The sequence below is a fragment of the Ovis aries genome, chromosome 3 (assembly GCF_016772045.2).
Source record: "Ovis aries strain OAR_USU_Benz2616 breed Rambouillet chromosome 3, ARS-UI_Ramb_v3.0, whole genome shotgun sequence".
Classification (NCBI taxonomy): Eukaryota; Metazoa; Chordata; class Mammalia; order Artiodactyla; family Bovidae; genus Ovis; species Ovis aries.
In genome coordinates this window covers 33,357,419-33,383,687 of record NC_056056.1, presented here as the reverse complement: position 1 = coordinate 33,383,687, position 26,269 = coordinate 33,357,419, and the positions used below count along the sequence as shown (strand labels likewise).

At 38.1% G+C, this 26,269-nt stretch overlaps 1 protein-coding gene across 2 annotated transcripts in view; it reads right to left on the bottom strand.

The window, feature by feature from the left end:
- Positions 1 to 2,742: 2,742 nt before the first annotated feature.
- Positions 2,743 to 26,269, bottom strand: part of RAB10 (RAB10, member RAS oncogene family) — a 62,592-nt gene continuing 39,065 nt past the window's right edge. Inside the window, exons 2-6 of one of the 2 annotated variants that reach the window (XM_060411580.1) lie at positions 22,608 to 22,668; positions 11,728 to 11,866; positions 7,294 to 7,383; positions 6,887 to 6,988; positions 2,743 to 5,271 (exon numbers count right to left, since the gene is read on the bottom strand). In XM_060411580.1, coding sequence (XP_060267563.1) covers positions 5,188 to 5,271; positions 6,887 to 6,988; positions 7,294 to 7,383; positions 11,728 to 11,866; positions 22,608 to 22,668 — 476 coding nt within the window. In that variant the 3' untranslated portion in view covers positions 2,743 to 5,187. 2 annotated transcript variants of the gene reach the window in all.

The window sequence follows — 26,269 nt, the reverse complement described above, 5'->3', positions numbered from 1 at the left end:
CAGCAGGCACTGTAGCACCTTGATAGACCAATTCTGCTAAGCCTGATTGTGAGTGTTGGTCTTGGCTGCACACCCTCTGACTGGTTCTAGTTCCTGCAGACTGTGTACCATTTTAAACACACACAGCACCCTTTATAGGTAAATACAAATTTTAAAACCCATGTTGACAATCATGCAGATATGTAATAAGGCGAACACCCTTGTGAACAACATTCATGACCAAGATTTGATTTTACTGTCCCCCAAACCCTGCTGTGTGCCCCCATGACTTTTCACTCCATGACTTAGCGACTAAACCAACCCACCCGAATACCCCTGCCTTTTAGTCATTTCCTTAATGTTCCTTATAGTATGTCTGTACTTCCCTAAACACATTATGGTTGCTTGTTCTTCCTTTCCATCTTCTGTTAATTTGCCATCTCTCTCTCCCTCTCAGTGAAACTTAATTGAAGAGACTGGATCAGTTGTCCTGTAAAATTTACTAGTCTGGATTTTGTTGATTGATGTAACAATATATTCCTGTCAGAGTTCCTATAAAATTGGTAGTCAGATCTAGGTAAGTTTGATCAGAATCAGACGGAGATTTGATTTTTGGGGCGGGGGCGGGGGGGGGGGCGGGTGTGCAGGACATGGCCCCAGCATAGAAAGCATTGTGTTCTTGGTCAGAAGATACATAAATATCTGGGTTTCTCTTAACTTGCATTAGAGCCTTTTCCACTTTGTAGTTCAATGACATTTAATATTAGAAGTTCCTGAGTTCTGCGCTACAGATTTTCTTCCTTTGTAACTGTTATTCTCTCTTTAACTAAGTGCAGCAGGAACACACTACCTTTTTGTCTTGGTGCTGGAAGTTTAGGACTTCAGTGTCCCAGCAAAACACTTTCACTTGGAGCACTCATATCCCCTATGTGGCTCTTAATCTTAGGGAGTCATATTGATCTCCTATCAACCTAGGAGACTGGCATAAACTATACCCAGCTGCCTTTTCCTTCCTCCCCTATATTTTGACTTACTTCATTACTACCATTCACTGCTGCAGCCATTAATAAGTAACAGAAGTCCCCTTCAAAGTACATCTCCCCAGAAAGCTAATTAAGATATCTGTGAAAACCAACTGCATTATCATTTACTTCCAGCCAAGAGGTGGTGTGAAGTAGGAGGAAACAAAACGGACAAGCTGGTAATAAGGGGTGATACAGATTTTAAAGAAGAAAAGCAGTAAACTGAACTAAGCACTTTTCAAGGGCATTGTTCTTTGTGAGAGGTACCAAGGTCGGGCTAAATGGCTACATTAACTCGATAAGATTAAGGCTACATTGGCATTCTTTCTGCCGGCTCTAGCATGTATTTATTACCCCCATTATAATCAGTGTAACAACGAAAGTTTAGGACCTTATCCTGAGAAACTGATATGGTGAAGAAAGTAGGCTGGGCCGTAGCTTGGTTTCAAAATTCCATTCCAGCACCAAGTAGCTGTGCAACCTTAAGCAAATCACTTACCTCAAACAGTTTATTTTGTAAAGTGGGTACTACTTCACCAGGCTGTCGATGACAACCCAAAGAACCTAGAACAGTGCCACAAATACCTAGTCCATTTCCTAGTAGGCAAGAAATACTCCTTCACATAATCCCCCGTACATTAAGCCTGCCCTCTGCCATCATTTTAGTCGGATCTTAACTCAAATTTGAATTAAAATAGCAACCTTGTATCTGACCTCTAGAATCCTTGTTCCTCTGCTTCCAGCCCATCTAAGACTTGTTTTCCTCAAACACACTGCAGGGCTCACAGGGACTCCCCATCCCCTAACACACTGTCCAGCTGGATTTCTAGTTTCTCACACTAGCAAAGCGTGTTTCTAATTTGCCTGTGATCCCTTCTTACCCTCCCCTTAGCCCATTCATTCAATCCACGTATCTAAGAACCCAACTCCAGTGCCTCCTCCTTCAAAAACCGTCCCAACTATTCTCACCAATTGAATCTGCTCTTCTATTAACACAGCACTTAAAACCACAACTATTTGGCTTTTGTACATCTGCCTGATTACTAATTCCTTCTGCTTTAAAGGTAAACCTACCAGCAGAGGCTACTGTGTCCTTTCCCTATACCAATCTCAAAGGCACAATCACAGGCTCCACCTTAAGACAGAAAATTCTGTGTTGATGAGAGGTAAACAGGGAAGTATTTAAATTCAGTCTAGGTGATCCTTCCAAAAACTAGTTATAAGAAAACCTCTGCTATGTCCGTCCAGCAGAGATAATCTTGTCAACAAATGTGTACCTTTATTTATTGACTAATAAGGGCTCGATACAGGATCAAACATTTCTTTCACCAAAAAGCCAAAGTTGTTTCTTATGGTTCACAAAAAAAGTGGGAAACACTTTACATGTTTCAGGTAAGAAGACAGTCACTACTAAAACAAGAATTTCTCCTCAGCATGATAGCCTTACCTTGGTGCCCCTGAGTAATCAGCTGACTCCAGTTGTAGTTGGCACAGTCTAGTAGTGTTGGCTGGCAAGTGACTACAGTTGTGTGTTCTGTCTGTCTCGACGCCAGCATGATTCTGCTTCTAAAATGCAGTTTCTTCCAACAATAGCTCTTGAAATTGCCTTCCCAGCTTTCCCTAGTTGAAAAGTTATTCCCCTCTATTTCTGTTCCTCTAATATCCAGTTTGCTATTGCACTATTTTCAGAAGGAATCTTCCATCTTAGACTCCATAAATAAATGAAAACCAAGTCACGCAGTTGGAAATCAAGTTTTGTTTTTATATGAACATAAGTAGACCATCTAGAAATATTTCAGTTTATTTAAATTGTTAAGTAGAATATGAAACCGAATTTGTAGCTAGTACCAGAGAATGGACTTAACTGTTTGGTGTTTAATGAGAACAGCTTCTACACAGGATCCCAAGAGACTTACAGAAAAAGGGGCAAAGCCCTATTATTAAGCAAATAAAACTCAGGTTTCAAACAGGTTATACAAAAATTGATTTATACTCCATTTCCCTTTTTTTTTTTTTGATATTTAGAAAGTGCAGATTTAACAAAAGGTAGCCATATCCTTTCTATGTACAATGCCGATTATAATTTATTGCAAACAACAAAACTGTCAGTCTGTTACCCAAAAATCCCAGTGTTTAGCTCTCAAACCTTAAGTCACTGAATTGAGTAAGGATTAAAGAGGGTTAAAAGTAAAAAAGCTACTGCCACATTCCAGATAAAGAAAAACAACAAACACATTAAAAATTAATCTAACAATAGATTTAACCTAAAACTTTTGAGAAGTTTAACATTATTTCATTATTATTTTTAGTGGAAAATTAGGGATTATTTGGCAATGCTGCTTTTACTAGTAGTAAACAATGATAAAGTCAAGTGAGGGGAAAACCTAACAACCACCACCAGTGAGGCAGATGAAATCACTTTTAGGGCACAATCTGAAAATTCATGGATGTTCACAGCAGATATGTCCCTATGTTGTTTACGTTAGCCAAGAGGTCATTAAAATGCTATCCACGACACAGAAAGACTTTTCAATGGAAGCTGCTGTCCTAAACTCAGCCTCTGCTAGAAATGAATCATGCTATTCACAATTATTTCAACAAAGGTATCATCTTAGGATGCTAGCAGCATAGCAAACTTAACTTACCCTACCCTAATGATAAGCAGTAAAGCAAAACTAGAAAAATGAAGGGGAAAAAATGGCAGGGCAAGAGAGAGCCTAGAGTTTCATATCTTTACATGAAAAGCCTCTGTTGTTCTTTTTTTCAAATCCAGGGTAATACAAGTTTCCCAAAGGGATGTGAAGACAGGACTTAAAATCAGTAACAGCCTAAAGTACTTCTAAATCTTAAGGTAAAGATAACTTAACACTGAAAAAGTGTTCTTCATAGGCCAAATCTCAATATATTTGGCAAACATGTTAATAAATTTCACTCCTCCTTCCCACCTTTTTAAAAACAATTTTGGGCTACCAAACTGCTAGAGGAGTTGCCAAAATGGAGACTATTCAAATTTAGGTTAAAATATTTATTCTAAGAAAGTGAATAGGCTATACACTTAGTTAGAAAGACAAACCACAACACCCTCCAAACACTAGTGCATGCAATTAACTCCTCCATTTCATAAACTCAATGGAGAGAGACAGGAAGGGAACAAAGCGGGAAAGAGAAGAGCAACGTGAAGTCAACAGCAAATGAAGGAACTCGGGACAGAAGCTTTAGGGGAGTGAGAAAATGAGGTGAGGACATGGTTAACTGACATTGGATAGTAGGCAGTTAGGATTTATCTTTCAGTTTACTTAGCAAGTTAAATCAGTGCTTTATGTTAAACTCCACAAACCCACTAGTTTACCCCTTTCATTTTTAAATAACTCACACCACAGGGTGGTGGGGAAGAAGCAAATAAAGCAGCATGCAGGAAGAGACAGGAGGAGAAAGTGGCCGAGGAAAAGAACTGGTGGCAGGAGTAGTTTTAAATGTCAAGGCCACTTAAAACGAGACTCAGCAAACCAAAGCGATCATTTCTGTATTATCCTTTGTCCTCAATTAACTACTTTGAAAATTACAGCCAAGCAAACCACAAACATGTTAATGCTTTATGTTTCGATGATATGTCTCCTGCACATGCTTCCACCAAAACCCCAAAAAAAGGAAAAACCAAAGAAGTTCCTTTCCACATAAGGCACAGGACAAAATTAACCCCATTTACATATTCAAGGCGAAAATGAATGTTTTCCTGGCTTTTTTCTTTTGCTATCACATGTCTATAGATTATAGGGACTCAAGCACATTTATCCATGACAGAAAATTCCACTGTTGTACAAAATAAAATTGTTAATTCTAACTTTTATTCTTATACAATTTGCAGAATAGAGTTGAAATGATTGCTATAGGTTTTAATGTTGATAAGAATTGGACTATAATACAACTGAAATGCAGTGGTGAGCTGAGCAAGTACATTTAAAAATGAACTCACAGACATGATTCTTCTATACAATTTTTGTTTGAGGAAAATTATAAAGTCAGCAAGCAGTCACAGATGAAACAACAAATAAAACAGGTGGACTAGAGAGTTAAGATGAGGAACAAAAATATCTGTTTAAGAGTTAAAAATGGGACAGAGTGGTTTATTTTGCAGCAAGAAGAGAAAACAGGGTGGTGGATGGCAACTGATGGAACAGCAGAGCGCTCAGCAGCATTTGCTCTTCCAGCCTGTCACACCTCCTCCACTGCTGATATCTACGTTTTCACTGTTGGGCTCTTTTACAGGGGTCTGCAACAAACACACAAGGAGAGCAACCCGTGAAAAACACTGCCATGGATACACCAAGATCCAACAGAAGTATTCCCATAAATGTTAATTTATGTAACAAAATGCAATTACAGTCACATGAGATACGTTTTCTTCTCCACACAAAGTAAAGAAATGGAAGCTTTGTTTTTGACCTTCATTTTGTTCTCTTCCAATTGTGAAATGTCCACAGGCCTCCTGGCTTCCTTTTGTAGAACTTCTGAAATCTCCTCCGCCCTACCCCTTGTGATGAGTGGTATGTTATCTCTTAGATCTGAGCCCTGAGTACTTAGTACTTAAAAAAAAAAAATGCATATGCATTCATGCATATGATGAGACTAATGCTGAATCATGTCTAACTTCAGAGAGGTGAAATAACCCTTTTCTGTTTTGTTTTACTTGCCTTTTGAGACTGGAGCTTGTATTACCATAGCGTTGTTTTAAAAAGGCAATTTTATGATGATACACTAACATTAAATGAAGGAAATACAGTGGGGCAGAATGCAAAGTTGAATAATTCATGTTAAAGGCCGATACAGGAAAAGATCAAAATAAGAGATGCCAAAATTTTAACAGTAGCAACCCTTAGGCGGTGGGTTTATTTGGGGTGGGGGCAGATATTGATATTTCAAGTATAAAAACAGAAAGGTTACCAGAAGCAATTAAATTTTCTCCTTTTCTCCTATATAATGTTTGCTTCTCCTTCAGGACTGTATCAGATTTTCTCTATTTTGTGTACATTTAAATATACCGGAAGACTAATAGAGAATTCAGGACTCATATCAAATCTGTGTATTTTACCTAGTCATTTGAGGGAAAATATAAATATTTGATTTCCCAATTTTGCTACAAGTTATTTGTACTGCCAACTTATGCAATTCACAAATTAAACCCAGAAACTAACCGTGAGGTAAAATGAATTCCCTGAGATCAATTTTCAGCATTTTCTTTTAAAAAACTCACAGGTTGAAATGATTGGGTAAATGAAACTTGGTTATCAGTTCAGTTCAGTTACTCAGTCGTGTCTGACTCTTTGCAACCCCATGGACTGCAGCACGCCAGGCTTCCCTATTCATCACCAAGTCCCAGAGCTTGCTCAAACTCATGTCCATCAAGTCAGTGATGCCATCCAAACATCTCATCCTCTATTGTCCCCTTCTCCTCCTGCTTTCAATTTGGGTATAGACTTACTCTATTCAGTATATAGTATATACATCCCCTTCACTGGCACATCTGAGAAATGACTATATAAAGGAATAGAGATTCTGTAGCAATTAAGTACAGAATAGATTCACCTCTTGAATTTTAAAAAATTATTTATGAGAAGGCAAAGGTTATATAAGAGAAATTAATCAAAAAGAGCCACAAGACCATGGACCAAACAAAAAGCTGGAAAAAGGAGTATGAAATTGGGAATTAGAGACTGAGATTTCTATACTGCTCTCTGCTCTCTGGAGGATTAGATACTGGTGACCCATCCAAATGTACGCAAATCCGATTTTTTTATGTAAATCTAGTACTTTAGAAAACAGGAAAATGTTCAACTGTTGACACCCGACCCCTTAGCAGTAAAAAAACAGAAAAGAAAGAAATTTACCTTTCGAAGGATATCTTCAGCTAATGTGAGAAATGCCTTTTCGATGTTTATATTTGCTTTTGCACTAGTCTCAAAAAATCTAATACCATGCTCTCTTGCAATCTAAAAAAGAAGCAAAATATCACAAAATTATCAAGTATATGTTATCAACTGATGACTTCAGCTTCCTAAAGGAAACAGTAATATTAGTCTAAAGGTAGCAGTCTCAACTAGGTTATCTAAAATGAACAGATTATTTTAATGGGTTCAAGCTTCTTAAAAAACAAATAAAAAATCCACTCAAATGGTAAGCTATCATTTTCAACAGCATTTTTTTTTAAAGGATATGAATAGCATTCCATCACCTCTACTGTAAAAACAAATGCAACATCATCGTCACAAAGCTGTCTCAACTCAGAGCTTTTTACCTGTTCTCCTTTTCCTTTAGGTACAACTCTTTTATCGTCCATATCACACTTGTTTCCTAGTAACATCCTTTCCACATCTTCATTGGCATGCTAAAATGAAATAAAAGTTTAGTTCACACACTATCATGAAACTGTGGCTTAACAAAAATGACTTTCTCACTTTATGGTGTCATTTCTATACTCTGAAAATTTTAAAGCAGTGATCTCGTCGCTCAGTCATGTGACTCTTTGCGACCCCATGGACTGTAGCTTGCAGGGCTTCTCTATCCATGGAATTCTTCAGGCAAGAATACTGGAATAGGCAGCCATTCCCTTCTCCAGGAGATATTCCTGACCCAGGGACTGAACCCAGGTCTCCCATATTTCAGGTAGATTCTTTACCATCTGAACTACCGGGAAAGCCCAGTGATCTCAAAACCACATGCTAAAAGACAACACAAATTCTTAAATTACCTAGAAAGATACATATAATTTCTAAGACATATTCTTGGTCAAATTATTATTTTCCCCTATAGGAGGCTGTCTACTTTCTAAAAACATTCTCAACAACAGAGGACGTGTATAAGCATGCAAAAGAGGACATATGGAACTTCCTCTACATAATGTAAATCCAAGATGGATCATGACTTAGATAACGCGTACATGGCCCTACAAGAAGCCTTAATTAAAAATTCTACAGAGCTCTTAAAGTTTCAAAAAGTCACAATGCTAGGGGAGTCCGTGCACAGAAATCAGACAAAAACAAATGCTGCTCCATTGAAATCCTAATGACACCTTTTGCACAAATAAAAAATCCATCTTAAAAATTAAAGTGGAATTTCAAGGGATCCTGAAAGCCAAAACAATCCTGGAAAGTAGTATAAAGTTGCAAGATTCATACTTATTTCCTTATTTCAAACCTTACTACAAAGCTGCAGTAATCACAACAGTATGCTCCTGGTGTAACAGACATGGGCAAAGGAACACAACACAGAGGCCGGAACTGAGCTCTTGTGCACACCATCAAATGATTTTTGACAAGAGTGCCAAGATCGTTCAATAGGGGAAAAGACAGTCTTCTCAAGAAATAGTGTTAGAAATACCACATATCAACATGTAAAAGAAGGAAGTTGGATCTTTAATTTATACCCAAAAATGAACTAAAAAATGGATCAAGATCTAAAACTATTGAACTCTTAGAAGAAAATATAGGGGAGGAGTTTTATGACCTTGGATTTGGCAGTGATTTCTCAGATATGACATCAAAAGCATAGGCAACAAAGGAGAAAAAAATAACTGCACTTCATCAAAATTAAAAACTGTTTGTGTCCAGAGCACACAACTGTGTGGCTACAGGGATATTCAGGGAAAGGTACATTAGGCCAGAGATGGATGATGTGAGGTATTTTTCACATCCCATGGGCTGCCTTGTCATTTGGCTGATAGTGACACTGAGACTGGGAAGTTAAGTGTCAAAATGGATTAAACTGTAGGATATCTACCTGATGTCACAGAACTGGAAAATCAGTTGTTGCTGGAACAACAATGCATAATCTCTCTATATAAATCGCTCTTACTACACATACTTCTTGGCTCAACTATGAAATAAAGGCTTTTGTTGTTGTTGAGCAGTCACCCAGTTGTATCTGACTCTGCAACCCATGGACGGCAGCATCCCAGGCCTCCCTGTCCCTCACCGTCTTCCAGAGTTTGCCCAAGTTCATGCTCATTGCATTAGTGATGCCATCCAGCCATCTCATCCTCTGATGCCCTCTTCTCCTTCTGCCCTCGATCTTTCCCAGCATCAGGGACTTTTCCAATGAGTTGTCTGTTTACATCAGATGACCAAAATACTGGAGCTTCAGCTTCAGCATCAGTCCTTCCAGTGAATATTCAGGGTTGATCTCCCTTAAGACTGAATGGTTTGATCTCCTTGCGCTCCAAGGGACTTTCAGGAGTCTTCTCCAGCACCACAGTTTGAAGGCATCAATTCTTTGGCATTCTGCCTTCTTTAAGGTCCAGCTCTCACAACCGTAGTGACCACTGGGAAGACCATAGCCTTGACTATATGGATCTTTGTCGGCAGAGTAATGTCTCTGTTTTTCAACACACTGTCTAGGTTACTCACTGCTTTTTTGGCGAGAAGCGACTGTTTTCTGATTTCATGGCTGCAGTCACCGTCGACAAAAGAAACTTAAAAATGAAGGCTTCTTTTTGGTTTCAAAATCTATGTCATTAATGGATTACTAAATACCAACAGACTTCTTATAGCAATGGAAAAGGTGAATGAAATTGGGAAACTGAAATCAGGAAAGGAGTACATCAAGGCTGTATATTGTCACCCTGCTTATTTAACTTATATGCAGAGTACATCACGAGAAATGCTGGGCTGGATGAAGCACAAGCTAGAATCAAGATTGCTAGGAGAAATATCAATAACCTCAGATATGCAGATGACACCACCCTTATGGCCTAAAGCGTAGAAGAACTAAAGAGCCTCTTGATGAAAGTGAAAGAGGAGAGTGAAAAAGATGGCTTCAAACTCAATATTCAGAAAACTAAGATCATGACATCCAGTCCCATCACTTCATGGCAAATAGATGGGGAAACAGTGGAAACAGTGGCTGACTTTATTTTTGGGGGGCTCCAAAATCACTGCAGATGGTGACAGCAGCCATGAAATTAAAAGACACTTGCTCCTTGGAAGAAAAGTTATAACCAACCTAGAGAGCATATTAAAAAGCAGAGACGTTACTTTGCTGACAAAGGTCCGTCTAATCAAGGCTATGATTTTTCCAGTAGTCATGTATGGATGTGAGAAAGCTGAGCGCTGTAAAGAAAGCTAAGCGCTGAAGAATTTATGCTTTTGAACTATGTTTTTGTCCCTTGGCCTGCAAGGAGATCCAGTCAGTCTATCCTAAAAGAAATCAGTCCTGAATATTCACTGGAAGGACTGATGCTGAAGCTGAAACTCCACTATTTTGGCCACCTGATGCGAAGAGCTGACTCATTGGAAAAGACTCTGATGGTGGGAAAGATTGAAGGTGGGAGGAGAAGGGGATGACAAAAGATGAGATGGTTAGATGGCATCACCGACTCTATGGACATGAGTCTGAGTAAGCTCCGGGAATTGGTGATGGACAGGGAAGCCTGGCGTGCTGTAGTCCATGGGGTTGCAAACAGCAGGACACGACTGAGCAATAAACTGAACCACTGAAGTATTATCACCTTGGGTCTAATACTGGATTAAAGACTTTGTTTTTATGTTTCCAGCCAAAACTTGCTTTACAGAGTTAGTCTTTTTTTTTTTTTTCCTTTTGCCATGATGGGATCTTAGCCCCCCAACCAGGGATGGAACCTGAGCCCCCTGCAGTGGAATTGAGAAGTCCTAACCCTGGACTGCCAGGGATTTCCCAAGAGTCAGTCTTGATAGAATTCAAAGCATAGAAGACAGCAACAAGACATGAAAATAATTTCAACAAAAAAGCTACCCATGCTGTAGCACAGAAAACAAACATGCTTGAACACTTTGTAAAAACTGACATCTTCCCTGGAGATGGAAATGGCAACCCACTCCAGTATTCTTGCCTGTAAAATCTCATGGACAGAGGAGCCTGGAGGGTTACTGTCTATGGATTGCAAGTCAGACACAACTTAGCGACTAAACTGCCACGACCGTTGTTACTAGGGAAGAGATTTGTGTCATATATGGAACAGTCTCGTAACAATCTCCTGCGACGATAACTCATGGTTAAAAATTTTATTACCTCTCCATGTGTGTGTGTGTGTGTGTGTGTAGACACACAATATATCGTTTATATTACAAAAATAAATGTAGATTAACATAAAAAAAACTGACATCTTCACATGAAAGGATACAGCTTGGTTAGGTTTTTATCTTATTAGTAATCTGTATCTTTCAAAATGTCTAAAAGGGACATGGTACTTCCATAACTTAAAAATACTGACTGACTTATTTTTGGCTGTACTGCACATTTGTGGGATCTTCGTTCCCTGACAACGGATTAAACCTGGACAATGACAGTGAAAGTGCCAAGTCCTAACCCCTGGACCACGAGGCAATTTCCAAAAATATGTTTTAAAAATTACTACTGAAAATGTAATTCATTCATTCAAAAAAAAATCACCAAGGAAGAATTCACTTAGAAAAATCTGTGAAATCACTGGTAGTTTCCATCTGGGGCCATCTTATAAGATGGCTGTATAGAGTTTTTGGGTAATTTGTCAACCGCCCTTGATGGGGTTCAAAACAGATCTGCCCAAAATCTTAAGAAAAGGGTAGGCAAAAAATAACATTACCATGTAACAAGTAAAAATACTCAACAATAATGACAGCAAACACTATATCCTAAAGATCAACAGGAATATTTATTCTTCTTAACCAAGGACACAAATGTGTGTTTATGTAGAGCTTATACAATTTCTAGGTCTTACCTCATCTATGTTTCTAAGCCACTTGCTGATGTTTTCAAAGCTTTTACCATTGGTGATGTCATATACTAGCATGATACCCATTGCTCCTCTGTAGTAGGAGGTTGTGATGGTGTGAAATCGCTCCTGGCCTGCTGTATCCCTGAAATAAACAGCCAATAATTTGTACTGAGCATTTTGATATTACTATGTTCTAGCTGAAGGGCAAAACAGTAGACTAGTTGAGTAAAAATAGAGATTAAAATCCACCATGTGACACAAAACACAAGGGAACCACCACTTTTAACTCTTAAATAGTAAACAAGGTTATTCATAAACATATATACGTATAAATACTGACTACTCTAAGGAAATTAAAAACCTACCAATACTGGATGAAAATCTGAAAGGGAAAACAATATAAAGTGACACACAAAATTCTTGAAGTTACTTAAAAATGAATACCAGCCAAGTGTAAAATCTGTAGGAATTCCATTTATTTAGTGATCTAGTGCTATAATGTAATACAAAAGCATGTAGAATTTTTAGAACATTAAAGGACTACACCATATGAGAGCCATATTTATCTTTTAGAATCATTTACAAAAGTTGTATAGATAACCTCATTTATAAATAACAAGACAAAAATATGTAAATAGTAGTATTTTTCAATGCCTTCAAACCAAAGATTTAAGAAATTCTGTTCCTGTAATTTCCCCCTCATTTGCATCACCAATTTTTTCTTTTTATGGATTATAATTAACATATATACATGTTAAGGTCTCCCCTTATCCTTTCTTAAAAAAGCAAACTTCAAACATACAAAAAAAACCTCACTTCCAATTCCACACCGCTTCAACTAACACTGCATTTCTGCTTCCCTTCCTGGCAAACTTTTTTCTTAAAGTTTTGTTTTAATATAACTATAGCCTCACAGGATATTTCAGAAAACAGTACAAAGAGGTCTTGACACTGGCACAGTCTACAGACCTTAGACTTTTCTGTTTTATATGCACATACATGTCTTGTTCTCTGCAATTTCAGCACATATAGATTTGTGTAGTTTTCTGTAATTTTGCCATTTCTAGAATCCCATATAAAACAATCTTCTTGGTTTGTTTTTTTTAATCGGAAGAAAATTACAGTGTTGTGTTGGTTTGAATGCAACTTTTTCAAATGGTTATTTACTTTTTCCAGCATAATGCCCTTGAGATTTATCCAAGTTGTTGCATGTAATACTAGTCTGTTTCATTTTATTACTGGGTAGTATTCCATTGTACAGAAGTATCACAATTTGTTTAATCACTTGCCCATGGAAGGACATTTGGGTGGTTCTAGTTTTGGGCTATTACAAATAAAGTTGATACAAATATTCATTTGTAAGTTCATAAGTTTTCATTTCTCTGGGATGAACATCCAGGAATATTACTGCTAAGTCAGATGATAAGGATAGGTTTAACTTTGTAAGAAACTGCCAAGCTTTTCTAAAGGGGCTGTGCTACTTCACATTCCCACTAGCAATGTAGGAGACCTAGTTTCTTTGCATCTTCTTCAGCATTTGATGATCTCACTATATTTTATTTCAGTTGTTCTAATAGGGCATGCAGTGATATCATCAATTTAATTTGTATTTCTCTATCCAACCAGTCCATCCTAAAGGAAATAAGTCCTGAATATTCATTGGAAGGGCTGATGCTGAAGCTGAAACTCCAATACTCTGGCCACCTGATGCGAAAAACTGACTCATTGGAAAAGACCCTGATGCTAGGAATGATTGAAATCGGGAGGAGAAGGGGACGACAGAGGATGAGATGGTTGGATGGCATCACCGACTCGATGGACATAAGACTGAGCAAGCTCTGGGAGTTGGTGATGGACAGGGAAGCCTGGTGTGCTGCAGTCCATGGGGTTGCGAAGAGCTGGACACGACTGAGCAACTGGACTGAACTGATGACTAATCGATGTTATACATTTTTTCATGTAACTAACTGTCATCCATACATCCTCTCCAGTAAAATGTCTGTTTGTGTCTTTTGTGTGTCTTCTAATTGGATGGTTTGCCTACTTCTTTCTTCTTTTTAAACTACTGAGTGTTGAGAGTTCTTTTTACATAAAAGTTCTTTGTCAGATATTTGATTTAGAATTATTTTCTCCAGATCTATAACGAGTTTCTTCATTCTTTTGACAGGGTCTTTGGTAGACCAAAAATTTTAAATTTTGTTGAAGTCCAATTTATTAATTTTTAAATCTTTATGGATTGTGGTTTATAGTGTTGTATCTACCCTTCACCTAATCTTAGTTCCCAAAGATTTTCTCCTGTTTTCTTCTCAAAGTCTCATAGTTTTGCATTTGAACAGATGATATAGTTTTGATTAATTAATCTTGCTTAAATGAAACATGCAGAATAGGAGTCTACAGAGATTAGTGGTTGCCCCAACTGAAGATGGTTTGGATAGGATGGGAAGAAGCTGCTAAAAGGTGTGGGTTTCTTTCTAGAAGTATAAAAACATTCTAAAATTGTGATGATGGTGAATATACCTTGGAAAATTACTAAAAAACTAACTTTACATTTTAAATGGGTGAACTGTAAGGTATGTGAATTATGCTTCAAAGTCACAACAAAACAAGTGGAAAACATGACAGTTTAAAATATAAACTGAACATACAAATGACAATTCATTATAACCACAACCAATTCCAAAACCCTTGCCCTGAAGTTTACGAAGTGTTAACAGAATTTACACTTTTCACCAGACCCTCAAATTTTGAGGCACTCTTTTTCCTGATAGCTTGAGCCACATTTTTTCATGTCCCCAAATTCACAAGCTTGGTCTCACCTGGCAGCTTCCGTATTGGCTATGCTCACAAGGGCACACACAACACGGTTGACAACTCATCTTTGCATTTTAACCATCACCTTATCAGAAGTCTTCTCTGTCCTCCAATTTAAATAGTCTTCCAGTATCTCTCCAATCTATCTCCTTACTTTACTTCACTTCTCTGCAAAGCACTTATTATAGATTTATTTACTGCCGCCCATGACCTCTAAAAGGTAGGTCCCATCAGAGATTTGTCTTGTTCACTGTAGAATACACAGTATTTATTAAAAAAAAAAACTGCCCCCCAAATGTAATTTAATCAAAACAGATAAATTATATATCATTTAAGAAAACCATCAAATAGACATGCAATCAGTTCTTCTATGTTATATCCTAGAATTAGGTTAGACCACTAAGAGACTACACACATAAGAATTTGTATTTATGTATTTATATACATTCTTATGCCACAATTTTTTACTTCCATTACCTCAATATTATGTCAAAACTACTGAGCTAAATTTAAACCAGTGGCACCTAGACAGGAAATTTTATGTTATAATCCTTAGTTATGAAATACTAATATAAAAGATACTGAAATATTAATGGCCCCTCCAAAAAAATACTCATTATTCAAGTTCAGAGTTTTTGTTTTGATTAATTGCATACTACTCCATCTGTTCTCTGATTTTTGTCTCTTCCATTTTCCAAAACTTCTTCCATCCTATCTTCCTTCTTTTTAATATGCTCTCCTTGCCAAGTCTTTTAAAATTATCCTTTTCCTGGATCCTAATACCAGCCCTAACAACTGTTACGGCAATCAACAACTTATTTCAAACTAGATAGACCCTGTCTCACTACCTCTATGCTAATTGTGACCCTTTGCCCAGAGGAACAAATAGTCACAGCTGCTAATTCACAGTCAAATTATTTTTAGGTTTACATACACACATATACTCAGGTCTAAAGACTAGTTGACTCCAATCACCAAAAGCAGGGTTTTCTTATCTGAAGAGCAATTATACATTGTGCATGTTCACGTTATCTTTTTATGTCCCATATTACAGGGTTTTTTAAGCCTGTTTTCAAAAACCACTCAGTTTTCCTCTATTAAAATTTTTTTCTTCTCTGCCTATGTAGTATAAACAGGTTTTTGAACTTATTAATCAATGGCAATATAATTTCCTTTACATAAAGTAAGAGGTGTACACCTAAGAGACTATTATAAAACCCTATTTTTTCCCATTGACACATAATGAAAGGAGTGATACATTCCTAGAACGAAAATAGCATATTTCCTTAATAGTTTAGACCCACACATAGGGTCAAGGAAGCTGTGTCCTCTGGATGCTATTATGACAGTTATTTTTGGTATGGGCACTAACAGCACTAGAACAGCCCAGAGACAACACTAACCTGTTTGGAAAAGCAGAGACTTCAAATTTCATGACTTTATGTTTTTGGTAACATAATGAAGCTATTCTTTACTTTAAAAATTAAGATGCTAAATTTCTCACATTGAGGTTTTTTTTTTTTTTTTAATTTTTTACCTACTTACGACTGTGCTGGGTCTTCATTGCCGTGCATCAGCTTTCTCTAGTTGCGGCAAGCGGGGACTACTCTAATTGTGGTGCACACGCTTCTCATTGCAGTGGTTTCTCTTGTTGGGGTTCCCAGGCTCTAGACCACAGGCTCAAGAGTTGTGGTGAATGGGCTTAGTTGCCCGAGGCATGTGAGATCATCCCAGACCATGGATTCTTTACCACTGGTACACCAGGAAAGTCCACACTGAGTTTTATTTTAACAAGACTTGGATTTCCTCACTGATACGCAACTTCTCTACACCCAAAATACCATGAGTTGAAATTATGCTCATCTTTATCTTCCAAAAAAGGTCAAAAGTCAAACAAAGCCTGATAACTGCCCTTGCAGAGATTACATTCCAGTGGGGGAAAGCAATAAGTAATATATATGATTCCAAATTGTGACAAATGCTAACAAGGTAAACAGGGTGGAACGATCAAGAATGACATAAAGGGGAGGGAGGAAGAAATCTAGATAGTATAATCAGGGCAGTCCTCTCTCTAGAGGTGATGCTGAAGGTTGAGTGAGAAGTGAAGTATGAACAGAAATCCATCAGTCATTCAGTCAACAAATACGTATTCAGCATCTGTATCTGCTAGGCTCTGTTCTAGGGAGTGGTTATATAGCCACAAATCAGACAGATGGGATCCCTACCTTTAAAAAGCTGATATTCTAGTGGGGGGAATAAGAATGAACACAGTTTTTAAATGTGGTAAATTTAGATACTAAAAAATGCTATGACAAAGATAAACTAAGATAAGTGTGATCATGCCTAAAGCAGCGGCCACCAATCTTTTTTGGAACCAGGGACAGGTTTCATGGAAGACAATTTTTCCATGGACTGGGGGTGATGTGGAGTGGGATTGGTTTGGGGATGATTCTCATAAGGAGCAGGGAACCTAGATCCCTTGCACGTGCATTTCACAGTAGGGTCTGTGCTCCTATGAGAACCTAATGCCGTCACTGATCTAACAGGAGGCAGAGCTCAGGATGCATACAATGGGGAGCCGCTGAAAATACAGATGAAGTTTCCCTTGCTCAACCACCCACTGATCCCTTCTTGCTGTGCAGCCCAGTTCCTAACAGGCCACAGACCAATGTCAGGGGGATTGGGGACCCCTAGCCTAAAGGACGGACAAGGCAATGGCACCCCACTCCAGTACTCTTGCCTGGAAAATCCCATGGATGGAGAAGCCTGGTGGGCTGCAGTCCATGGGGTCGCTAAGAGTCGGACACGACTGAGCGACGTCACTTTCACTTTTCACTTTCATGCATTGGAGAAGGAAATGGCAACCCACTCCAGTGTTCTTGCCTGGAGAATCCCAGGGACGGGGGAGCCTGGTGGGCTGCCGTCTATGGGGTCGCACAGAGTCGGACATGACTGAAGTGACTTAGCAGCAGCAGCAGCCACCTAAAGGACTGGGGTGGCTTTAGCTAGTATCAAGCAGGGCCTCTCTCAGAGGGTAACAATGAACTGAGATTGAATGAGAGACAGCAGCATCACAAAGATCTGATGAAAAGCATTCCAAGCAGAAGGAACAGGTGAATTACAAGGGCCTGAAGATGGGAACACATTTCCTGCAGACAGGAAAAAATGGCCACAGTGGCTGGAGCAGAACTGGTAAGAGATGGAAAGTCAGAAAGGGCTGTAGCCAGAACCTGGAATTTTAAAATTTGTTGAAATGAGAAGCCTCTGGAACGGAGTGGTACTTCGGAATGCTTAGTCTAGCTACAGTTGGGTGGGTTAAACAGGGATCTACAAGATATGTACAAAGGCCAGAAAAGCGCTTGCTGTGTTCATGGAACTGAAAGGAGATCACCTGAGGGTAGAGACTATACACACGAGGAGCAAAAAATGAGGTTGGAACAATGGGCAGGGGCCTCCTCTGTAAACTGTGGAAAGGAACTTGGAACTTTGGTTTTCATTTGAAATACAATGGAAAGTCAAAATGGCTATAAATAGAGGAAAGAATGACAATCATGATCATATTTGTATTTCAAAAAGGTTACCAAGGCTATTACTTGGGAAAAGTACTGGAAGAAGGCCAAAGGAGAAGTAAGGACTTGTTCGAATATTAAAAGCCTACTGCAATGGTCCAAAGAGGTAATGGAGGACCAGGGATAGCAATGGAGACAGCAAACTATATTTGGATTCCAGACATATTTTAGAGACAGGATAAGTAAGACTTGCTAACTTGAAAGCTGGGGCTAAGGGAATAGGAAGACTCAAAGATGACTTCCATGTATCTGACACTTCATGTAGGTAAATGGTTAATTCCTCTACAATATGATACTACTGGTTTCTGGTAACTGTGTTGATGCTAAAATGTGTTGCTGGTACAAGATATAGATGTTGACAGTGGCAAACATTTCTGACACCTCCCTTCCCTCAACAATTAACAAAAAGGAAAAGAAAAGAGAGAGAAAAAAGGCAGATTTGAAGTAACTCACTGTAACTGTTTTCCTCACTACTCTGGAAAATGTAGTTAGTCAAAGATACTTCAGTAGAAACTTTCTAGAGATCCAGGATTTAAAAAGCCCCAGCTGCTTCTCTATCAGCCAAACAAGCTAATTTTAGGCCCACACACTTGTGCAGGACAGGTGAGACCCTTATGCAACAGTTAAACTGAAAGATTCCTGGAAAGAAAGCAAGAAGTGAAGATCACTCAAGTAAGAAAAATAAGACACAGCTTTAGCAGCACAGTCTAAAGACAGTTTCCAAAACAAATATTCAATCACAGAACAATTTTTCATGCTGAAACAAGAACCTGAATATATTCATTCAAACTAAAGAGATAAAAATCACTGTGCTTTTTTTGTAGCACAGCATTTTGAAGCAAAGCATTTAAGTTGAGAATAGCCTTTTGAATTTTTAGAACCGTTATAAATTATGAGTAATGGGGTTTTTCACACTAAAAGCCTTCTTGAAACACTGTGCATATCCCAGATCTTTTAACCTAGAGCTGCAAGACTTTTTTTTCTTCCCTGGAATATTAACAAGCACGTCAACTCAAGCAAAGAAACAAAATCAGCTGGCATAATGCTAACCTCTTATATTAAGCACAAATTTTAACCAGTCAACTCATTTCTGGTCTTTATAAGCAAATGGAAGTTCAAATTAAAAGCAGTCAGCTGTATACATGACAATCTAAACTACAGCAAACTTTCCTTCCAAAGTGTTTGGAAGGAGACACAGATGTGTATAACGGACTTTTGGACTCAGAGGGAGAGGGAGAGGGTGGGGTGATTTGGGAGAATGACATTCTAACATGTATACTATCATGTGAATTGAATCGCCAGTCTATGTCTGACGCAGGATGCAGCATGCTTGGGGCTGGTGCATGGGGATGACCCAGAAAGATGTTATGGGGAGGGAGGTGGGAGGGGGGTTCATGTTTGGGAATGCATGTAAGAATTAAAGATTTTAAAATTTAAAAAATAAAAAACTAAAATAAAAAAAAAAAAAAACAAAAAACAAAGTGTTTGGAAGGAAACAGAGGTTCTATTAAAATTTTGTAAAAAATTTAACAACTCTAAATTATAAATGTTATCACTTCTGTGCTATACTTGAGTCTTATAGAAACAGTAGTAATCTTTTCTATATTAATCTTGAAAGCTAGACTGGAAGACTATTTCAAAAATGCGTCTTCTGAGGAAGGCTCTTTTTAAGACCAAGTATTAGTTAATATGTTACACTTCTAATAGCTAGAGACTAAAATGGTGAGGGGAGGGGAAAATGTTTCCAGTCACGAGTCAAGAAACAGCAGGGAAGGTTTGTGGAGGACACAGTGCAGAGGAGAAACAGCACATTTAGCAAAGCAAGGTCTGATACACGCATGAGGAAAAACACACACAGGCGTGTGCTTCTGCTACATACATACACACACACACACACATATGCATACTGAGTCACAATGTAATATGTATCTTTACTATTGTCACAAAGTTTGAAAATTATTAGCTTAAACACTAATTGTATCCCCTGTATAGAGGGGATACAGTTAAGAAGAGAGCCAATCAGTGTGGCAGAGCTTCAGAGAGGGCTTGAAAGACAAATGTTTTGTAGGGACATGGTCTGAATAAGACCCGAGGCTAAGAATAAAGGAGGATGGGAGGGGCTGGTTGAAATTCAGAATACTAAATAACTGACATCTTTTCCCTTGAGATCATTTTAACTATAATGAAATTGTATATGAGACATTTCATTTGCTGAATTATTTCCTAGCTAAAGAGAAGAAAAGAAAGAAAAACAAAACAACAGTGATCAAGTGGACTGGGCTTCAGCGAACTATTAAATTTAGGAAATGCTTTCTAATCTTTAAAAACATTTGTATTAAATTTGAAAGATGTTATAAAGATTGGACATCTAATTACATGATCAGCTAATGAAGACATCCTGATTAGACATATACCACTTCTAATTATGCCTAACTTTTGAAACTATCTTTTGGATTCTGAGACAATGTCCTCTCCTAATTCTCCTTCTAACTCTCCAACTATGACTTTGCAATTTGTTAGCTTGTTCCTCTACTCAAATATGTTACTACTTTTAGGGTTCTAAACTCATCATGGGAGATCCCCAAATAATACCTGATTTCTCGAATTATGCACTGGAGATTGCTCCAAGAGCTTTACACGGACCACCAATTCTCATAACCATTCCACGACAGATCTGATTACAGTAACTACCAAAGACAGTGAACAAGTGAAGTTGTTCAGTCACGTCTGACTCTCTGCGACCCCACAGACTATATAGCCCACCAGGCTCCTCCATCCATGGAATATTCTAGGCAAGAGTACTGGAACGGGTTGTCATTTCCTTCTCCAGGGGATTTTCCCGACCCAGGGATGGAACCTGGGTCTCCCACATTTAGGGCAGATGCTTTACCCTCTGAGTCACTAGGGAATCCCAACTACCAAAGATAACATGAGTTCAAATTTAACACAACTGTTGACTGGAAATGAAGAAAGAAGAATGACGGTTACTGGAAACAGTGACAAAATCAATCGACAAACTACTATTTAGAAGAGGCAGTACTGCAATTAAGAATGTCACTCCCAACCCTACATTCAGAGGATGTAATGCCTCCCAGCTCTGCTATTAACATGCTGTAAGACCTTTGTTTAAACTATTTTGAAATAGTTTTTCATTAAAAAAAAAAAAAACCCACAAAACTATTTCCTGAAACTATTTCAAAATGCCTCCATTTCCTTATCTATAAAATAGGAGTAATTCAAGAGAAAAGGAAGCATTTGTAGCAGCTTTATGGTGAATAAAGTTGTCGTTGTGTATCTTAACAACAGAATACAACTTAGCAATAAAAAGCAATGAACTTACTGCTACACATAAAATCATTGAAAGCTTTCAAAATAATTATGCTGAGTAAAGAAGCCAGACTCCTCCTTCTCAAAAAGACAAAGAAAAGTAACACATTATATGATTCCATTTATATATAGTAGTAGAAAACGGGAACTGGTCTATAGTGACAGAAAGCAGAGAGTGGTTGCCTGGGAGCCAGGGATAGGCAGGAGGGAGAGATTATTAAGAAGTTTGAGGAAACTCCTGAGGTGATGGATATGTTGGTTATCTTGATTGTGGTGATGGTTTCACAGATTTATACATATTTCAAAGCTTACCAAACTGTAATATGGGTGGTTTACTGTATACTAGTTATACTTCAACAAGGCTGTTGGGGGGGGGGGGGAGGAATAATATACATCTCACAGGTCATTGTGAACACCAAACATTCACTGAAAAATACAGATATTATAATTTTAAAGTCTATGATACATACTTGAATGCAAATTTAAAGAGTTTTTTTGTACTTCAATGGGTCAAACCCTATACAAACTAATGAAAATGATGCTAAAGCCTATAAAGATTTATACACACTAAAGAAAACAAATATTTTAGCTTAAGATCCTCTAAACCAAAAAAAAAGATTAATTTTTATATGGTGTTTATGAGCCAAGTACTGTGCTAAAGGCATTACATAGATTACTTCATGTAATCCTTGTAACAATCTTTTAAGATAAATGATATTATCTCCACTTTACATGTGAAGATGTAAGGGCCTCAAGGTGGTATGTAACTTACTCAAGTTCACACTATAAGTGGAAAAGGTAAAACACTCAAGTCAGCTCTCATGGACTCCAAAGCCCATGACAATTCTTTTTTTAAACATCACTGAGGTGGGAGGGGGGTTCAGGATGGGGAACACGTGTACATCCGTGGCAGATTCATGTTGATGTATGGCAAAACCAATACAATATTGTAAAGTGATTAGCCTCAAATTAAAATAAATAAATTTATATTAAAAACTAAAATAGAATAAATTTTTTAAAAATAAATAAATAAACATCACTGAAAGGTCACCTGACTATTGGCTTGGAAAGGGAAGTCTCCTAGAATTAAACAGTTGACAAGGAAGGATTTCACTGTCTAAACTTCAGGAAACTTGGCATTCTACTACATAAAGTAAGTAAATTAGAATCACTTACCATATCTGTAGCTTGATCTTCTTTCCTTGTAATTCAACTGTTTTGATCTTAAAGTCTATTCCTACAACACAGGGAAAAAAAAAAGGTAAATTGTATCTATGGCTCTGAATGTGGCTATACTAAATTTTATTGGCATAAAAACACACTTTCAAAATGTTTGGTTCTGGAAGTTCACTATGTATGCAATTTTGAGCAAAGTGCCCAATTTAAAACATAAGTAAGATCCAAGATAGAAAAGAAAGAATTACATAGCTTTTTTACAATTAGGAAATTGAAAGAAAATTTTAATATCTAATATGTTAATGCAAAAGAATAAAAAGATGTTTCCTTATTAGCAAAAAACCATCACCTTCAATAACTTGCAGAAAAGAGTACTACCAGGGATATACAGGGTCATTTCATAATGATTAACATGTCAATGAATTAGAAGGCATAAAAATATTATATGTTTATGCATCTAGTCCCTTGGACTGCAAGGAGATCCAACCAGTCCATTCTGAAGGAGATCAGCCCTGGGATTTCTTTGGAAGGAATGATGCTAAAGCTGAAGTTCCAGTACTTTGGCCACCTCATGCGAAGAGTTGACTCATTGGAAAAGACTCTGATGCTGGGAGGGATTGGGGGCAGGAGGAGAAGGGGACGACAGAGGATGAGATGGCTGGATGGCATCACTGACTCAATGGACGTGAGTCTGAGTGAACTCCAGGAGTTGGTGATGGACAGGGAGGCCTGGCGTGCTGCGATTCATGGGGTCGCAAAGAGTCGGACACGACTGAGCGACTGAACTGAACTGATGCATCTAGTAACACAGAGTTTCAAAGTACATGATGCAAAAGTATTATAGATCCCCAAGGACCTGTCTCGCTCTTTTTACCAACTAAATCTTCAGCTCAGCCCTTTCAATTTGTTTCCTACACCCAATCAAAAGGAAAAAAGAGCCATCTGTCTGACATTTATAAACCTCAAACTATGTCTACAGCCTGTATTTTTGTTTCTCTGGGAATTACTGGGAAAAAAAAAAAAAATCCTAAAATGACCTGGTTGTCAAGACCAACTCTGAACATGACTGAACAATCCAAGTAACCCAATGAAATATAACAAGCAAACAAAAGAGGAAACCTGGAGGAAACGGGAGCAATGCAGAGGAAAAGATATAGTTCCTTTTATCTTCTCAGAACAAGACGGAAGGGAAGGAAGTGGGGAGGAAGGAACAGAAATCCGAACTAGAATCCAAACTCCCGGAAATTAAAAAGGCAGAAATAATATATTCAACAGAAAGGCTGTAAGGGAAAAATGAGATCTCCCAGAAAATACAATAAAATGACAAAGAATGGAATATATGGGAGACATGCATGACAAGGCAGAAGATCAAACCAGGAGGCTGACATCTAACTCAAGAAATTCAAGAAAGGACTTCCCTGGTGGCTCAATGGTAAGAATCCGCCTGCTGACGCAGGAGACACGGGTTCAATCCCTGATCCTGGAAGATCCCACATGCCTCGGAGCAACTAAGCCAGTGCAGTATGACTACTGAGTCTGTGCTCTAGAGCTCAAAGGCCACAACTACTGAAGCCCAAGCCCCCTATAGCCCATGCTCTGCAACAAGGGAAGCCAGCACATAGAGAAGCCTGTGCACCACAACTAGAGAGTAGCCCTCACTCACCACAACTAGAGAAAAGCCCGCACAGCAACAAAGACCCTATGCAATGACAGAGGCAAAGGAATCCGAGACTGAAAGGCTCACCAAGCGCCCAGCATAATGAATAAAATAGTATCTATGCCAAGTCATACCATCACGAAATTTCAGGGCTAAATTTCAGGAATAATATATACAAAAGCTTAGTGAAACAAACTAGGCCATATTAAATAATCAAAAACAACAACTCTGAACAACTCAACAACACTAGAATCCAGAATACAAAAAGGTAAATAAAAAGTATCTTTAATCTATATCCAGCCAAAATCAGATAAGAGAGTAAAATAAAGGTATCTCCAAACATGAAAGATCTCAAAATATTTAGCTCCCATGTATTTTCTAAAACAGTTACAAGAAGAGGTTGCTTTACCAAGAATAGGAAGAAAAGAAATCCAGCAAAAAGAGTGATGGAGGGAATTCCGACAGTTCGACGGTTTCACTACCATGGCCTAGGTTCAATCCCTGGTCTGGGAACTAAGTTCCTGAAAGCTGCATAGCATGGCCAGAGGGAAAAAAAGATTGATGTAAAGGGCAGTTCAAACTGGCCAAGAGAAGCCACCAGTTCAGAAGAGAATGACGACAGAAAACAAGACAAAATGCAGAGAAAGGGTCCAAGAGATATGCCTCCTAAGATGGAAGGGAATGAAATGGTATGACTGAAATTTAAATGAAAAGAAGAATTCAGAGGGTCTGGTAATTCTGTTGCAGAGTCTGGGATAAAGTATGAACAGTCCCTTGAAATCTAAGCAAATGTAACAATGAAGGGACTGCAAGCTACAGTGACAACAGAAAGCTGTCCAAGAAAGGAAATGCAAGTATAGTACACTGCCTGGCTTAGCAGTTCACATGTGTTAGAACTATCCGAGAAGATAAAGGGGGAGGTGCCAACAATGTCTCATACTATTCGAGAATTTACTTCTCACATTTCATAACAAGAGAAAATTTCTCAAATTGGCTTTTTTTTTTTTTAAGTGGAATATGGGGTTGAATATCACAAGACCAGATCAAAAAATGTTTGGGAAAGGTTAACACACAAGTGAGCATGGGGCAAGGATTTATCGCCGCTGCTGTTGTCACCGGTCTTGAACTACTATGTAACTTCTAAAACTCTGCAAGTATTTATTACATTAACAGAAATAAAAATTAGGTTAACAGAGGAGGAAGTATGTTTACAAATGTTCTCTCTACTGTGCAAGCACTCCAGCTTGATCACTGAATTTCTAGCACGGCCCCAAGCCACCCCTACTGTCTTATTCCCTCCAGTTTTCTAACAGTCACTCTCAAACACAACTTTTACAACTGTGCACTTTTCTAATACCTTTGTCACGCACATTCCACACCCCCAAACATAGGCTGGAAAAACCTACACTTGAGGACAAAACAGAAAAGTTTTTGATACAATTTGATCAGAGCAGAACTGATAGCTCAGATGCCAAGGGAAGCTAGGAAAACCTATCATCCTTTAAGATTTTGCCAGGAAGAATCATACTCTCCTGCAACACTATCATTTCTTAAATTACCACAGAATCATAGGGTTTGATTCAACCAGAGATTTATCTCCAGGTTTTGCTTACGTAAAAACATACTAGAGGAAATCCTTGCTTTTTACAGATTCCTGGGATCCAGTTCAAACGGGTATTTCAATTTATCACAGTCTAGCTCATTTATCAATTTTCAGTTGCTCAGGAAAGTGAGAAAGTATCAGCTAAAACATTTGCTTTAATGATGCTATAGAAGCACCATCCAATGGTAAGAAAAATAACTGCAACTTCTAGTCACTATAAAGAGTAGTTCTCCAAAGCTTGGCTTCTGATGACACACCAATGGTAATGCAAGTAGAAATAACCTATATAATAAACTCCAGACAACAGAAGTTTAACAACTTATAGCTAAATAATCAGTATCTATGGTTTTTACAAGTGAAAATCAAGAGTTTTCACCACACCAGGAAAGGAAATAAGAATTG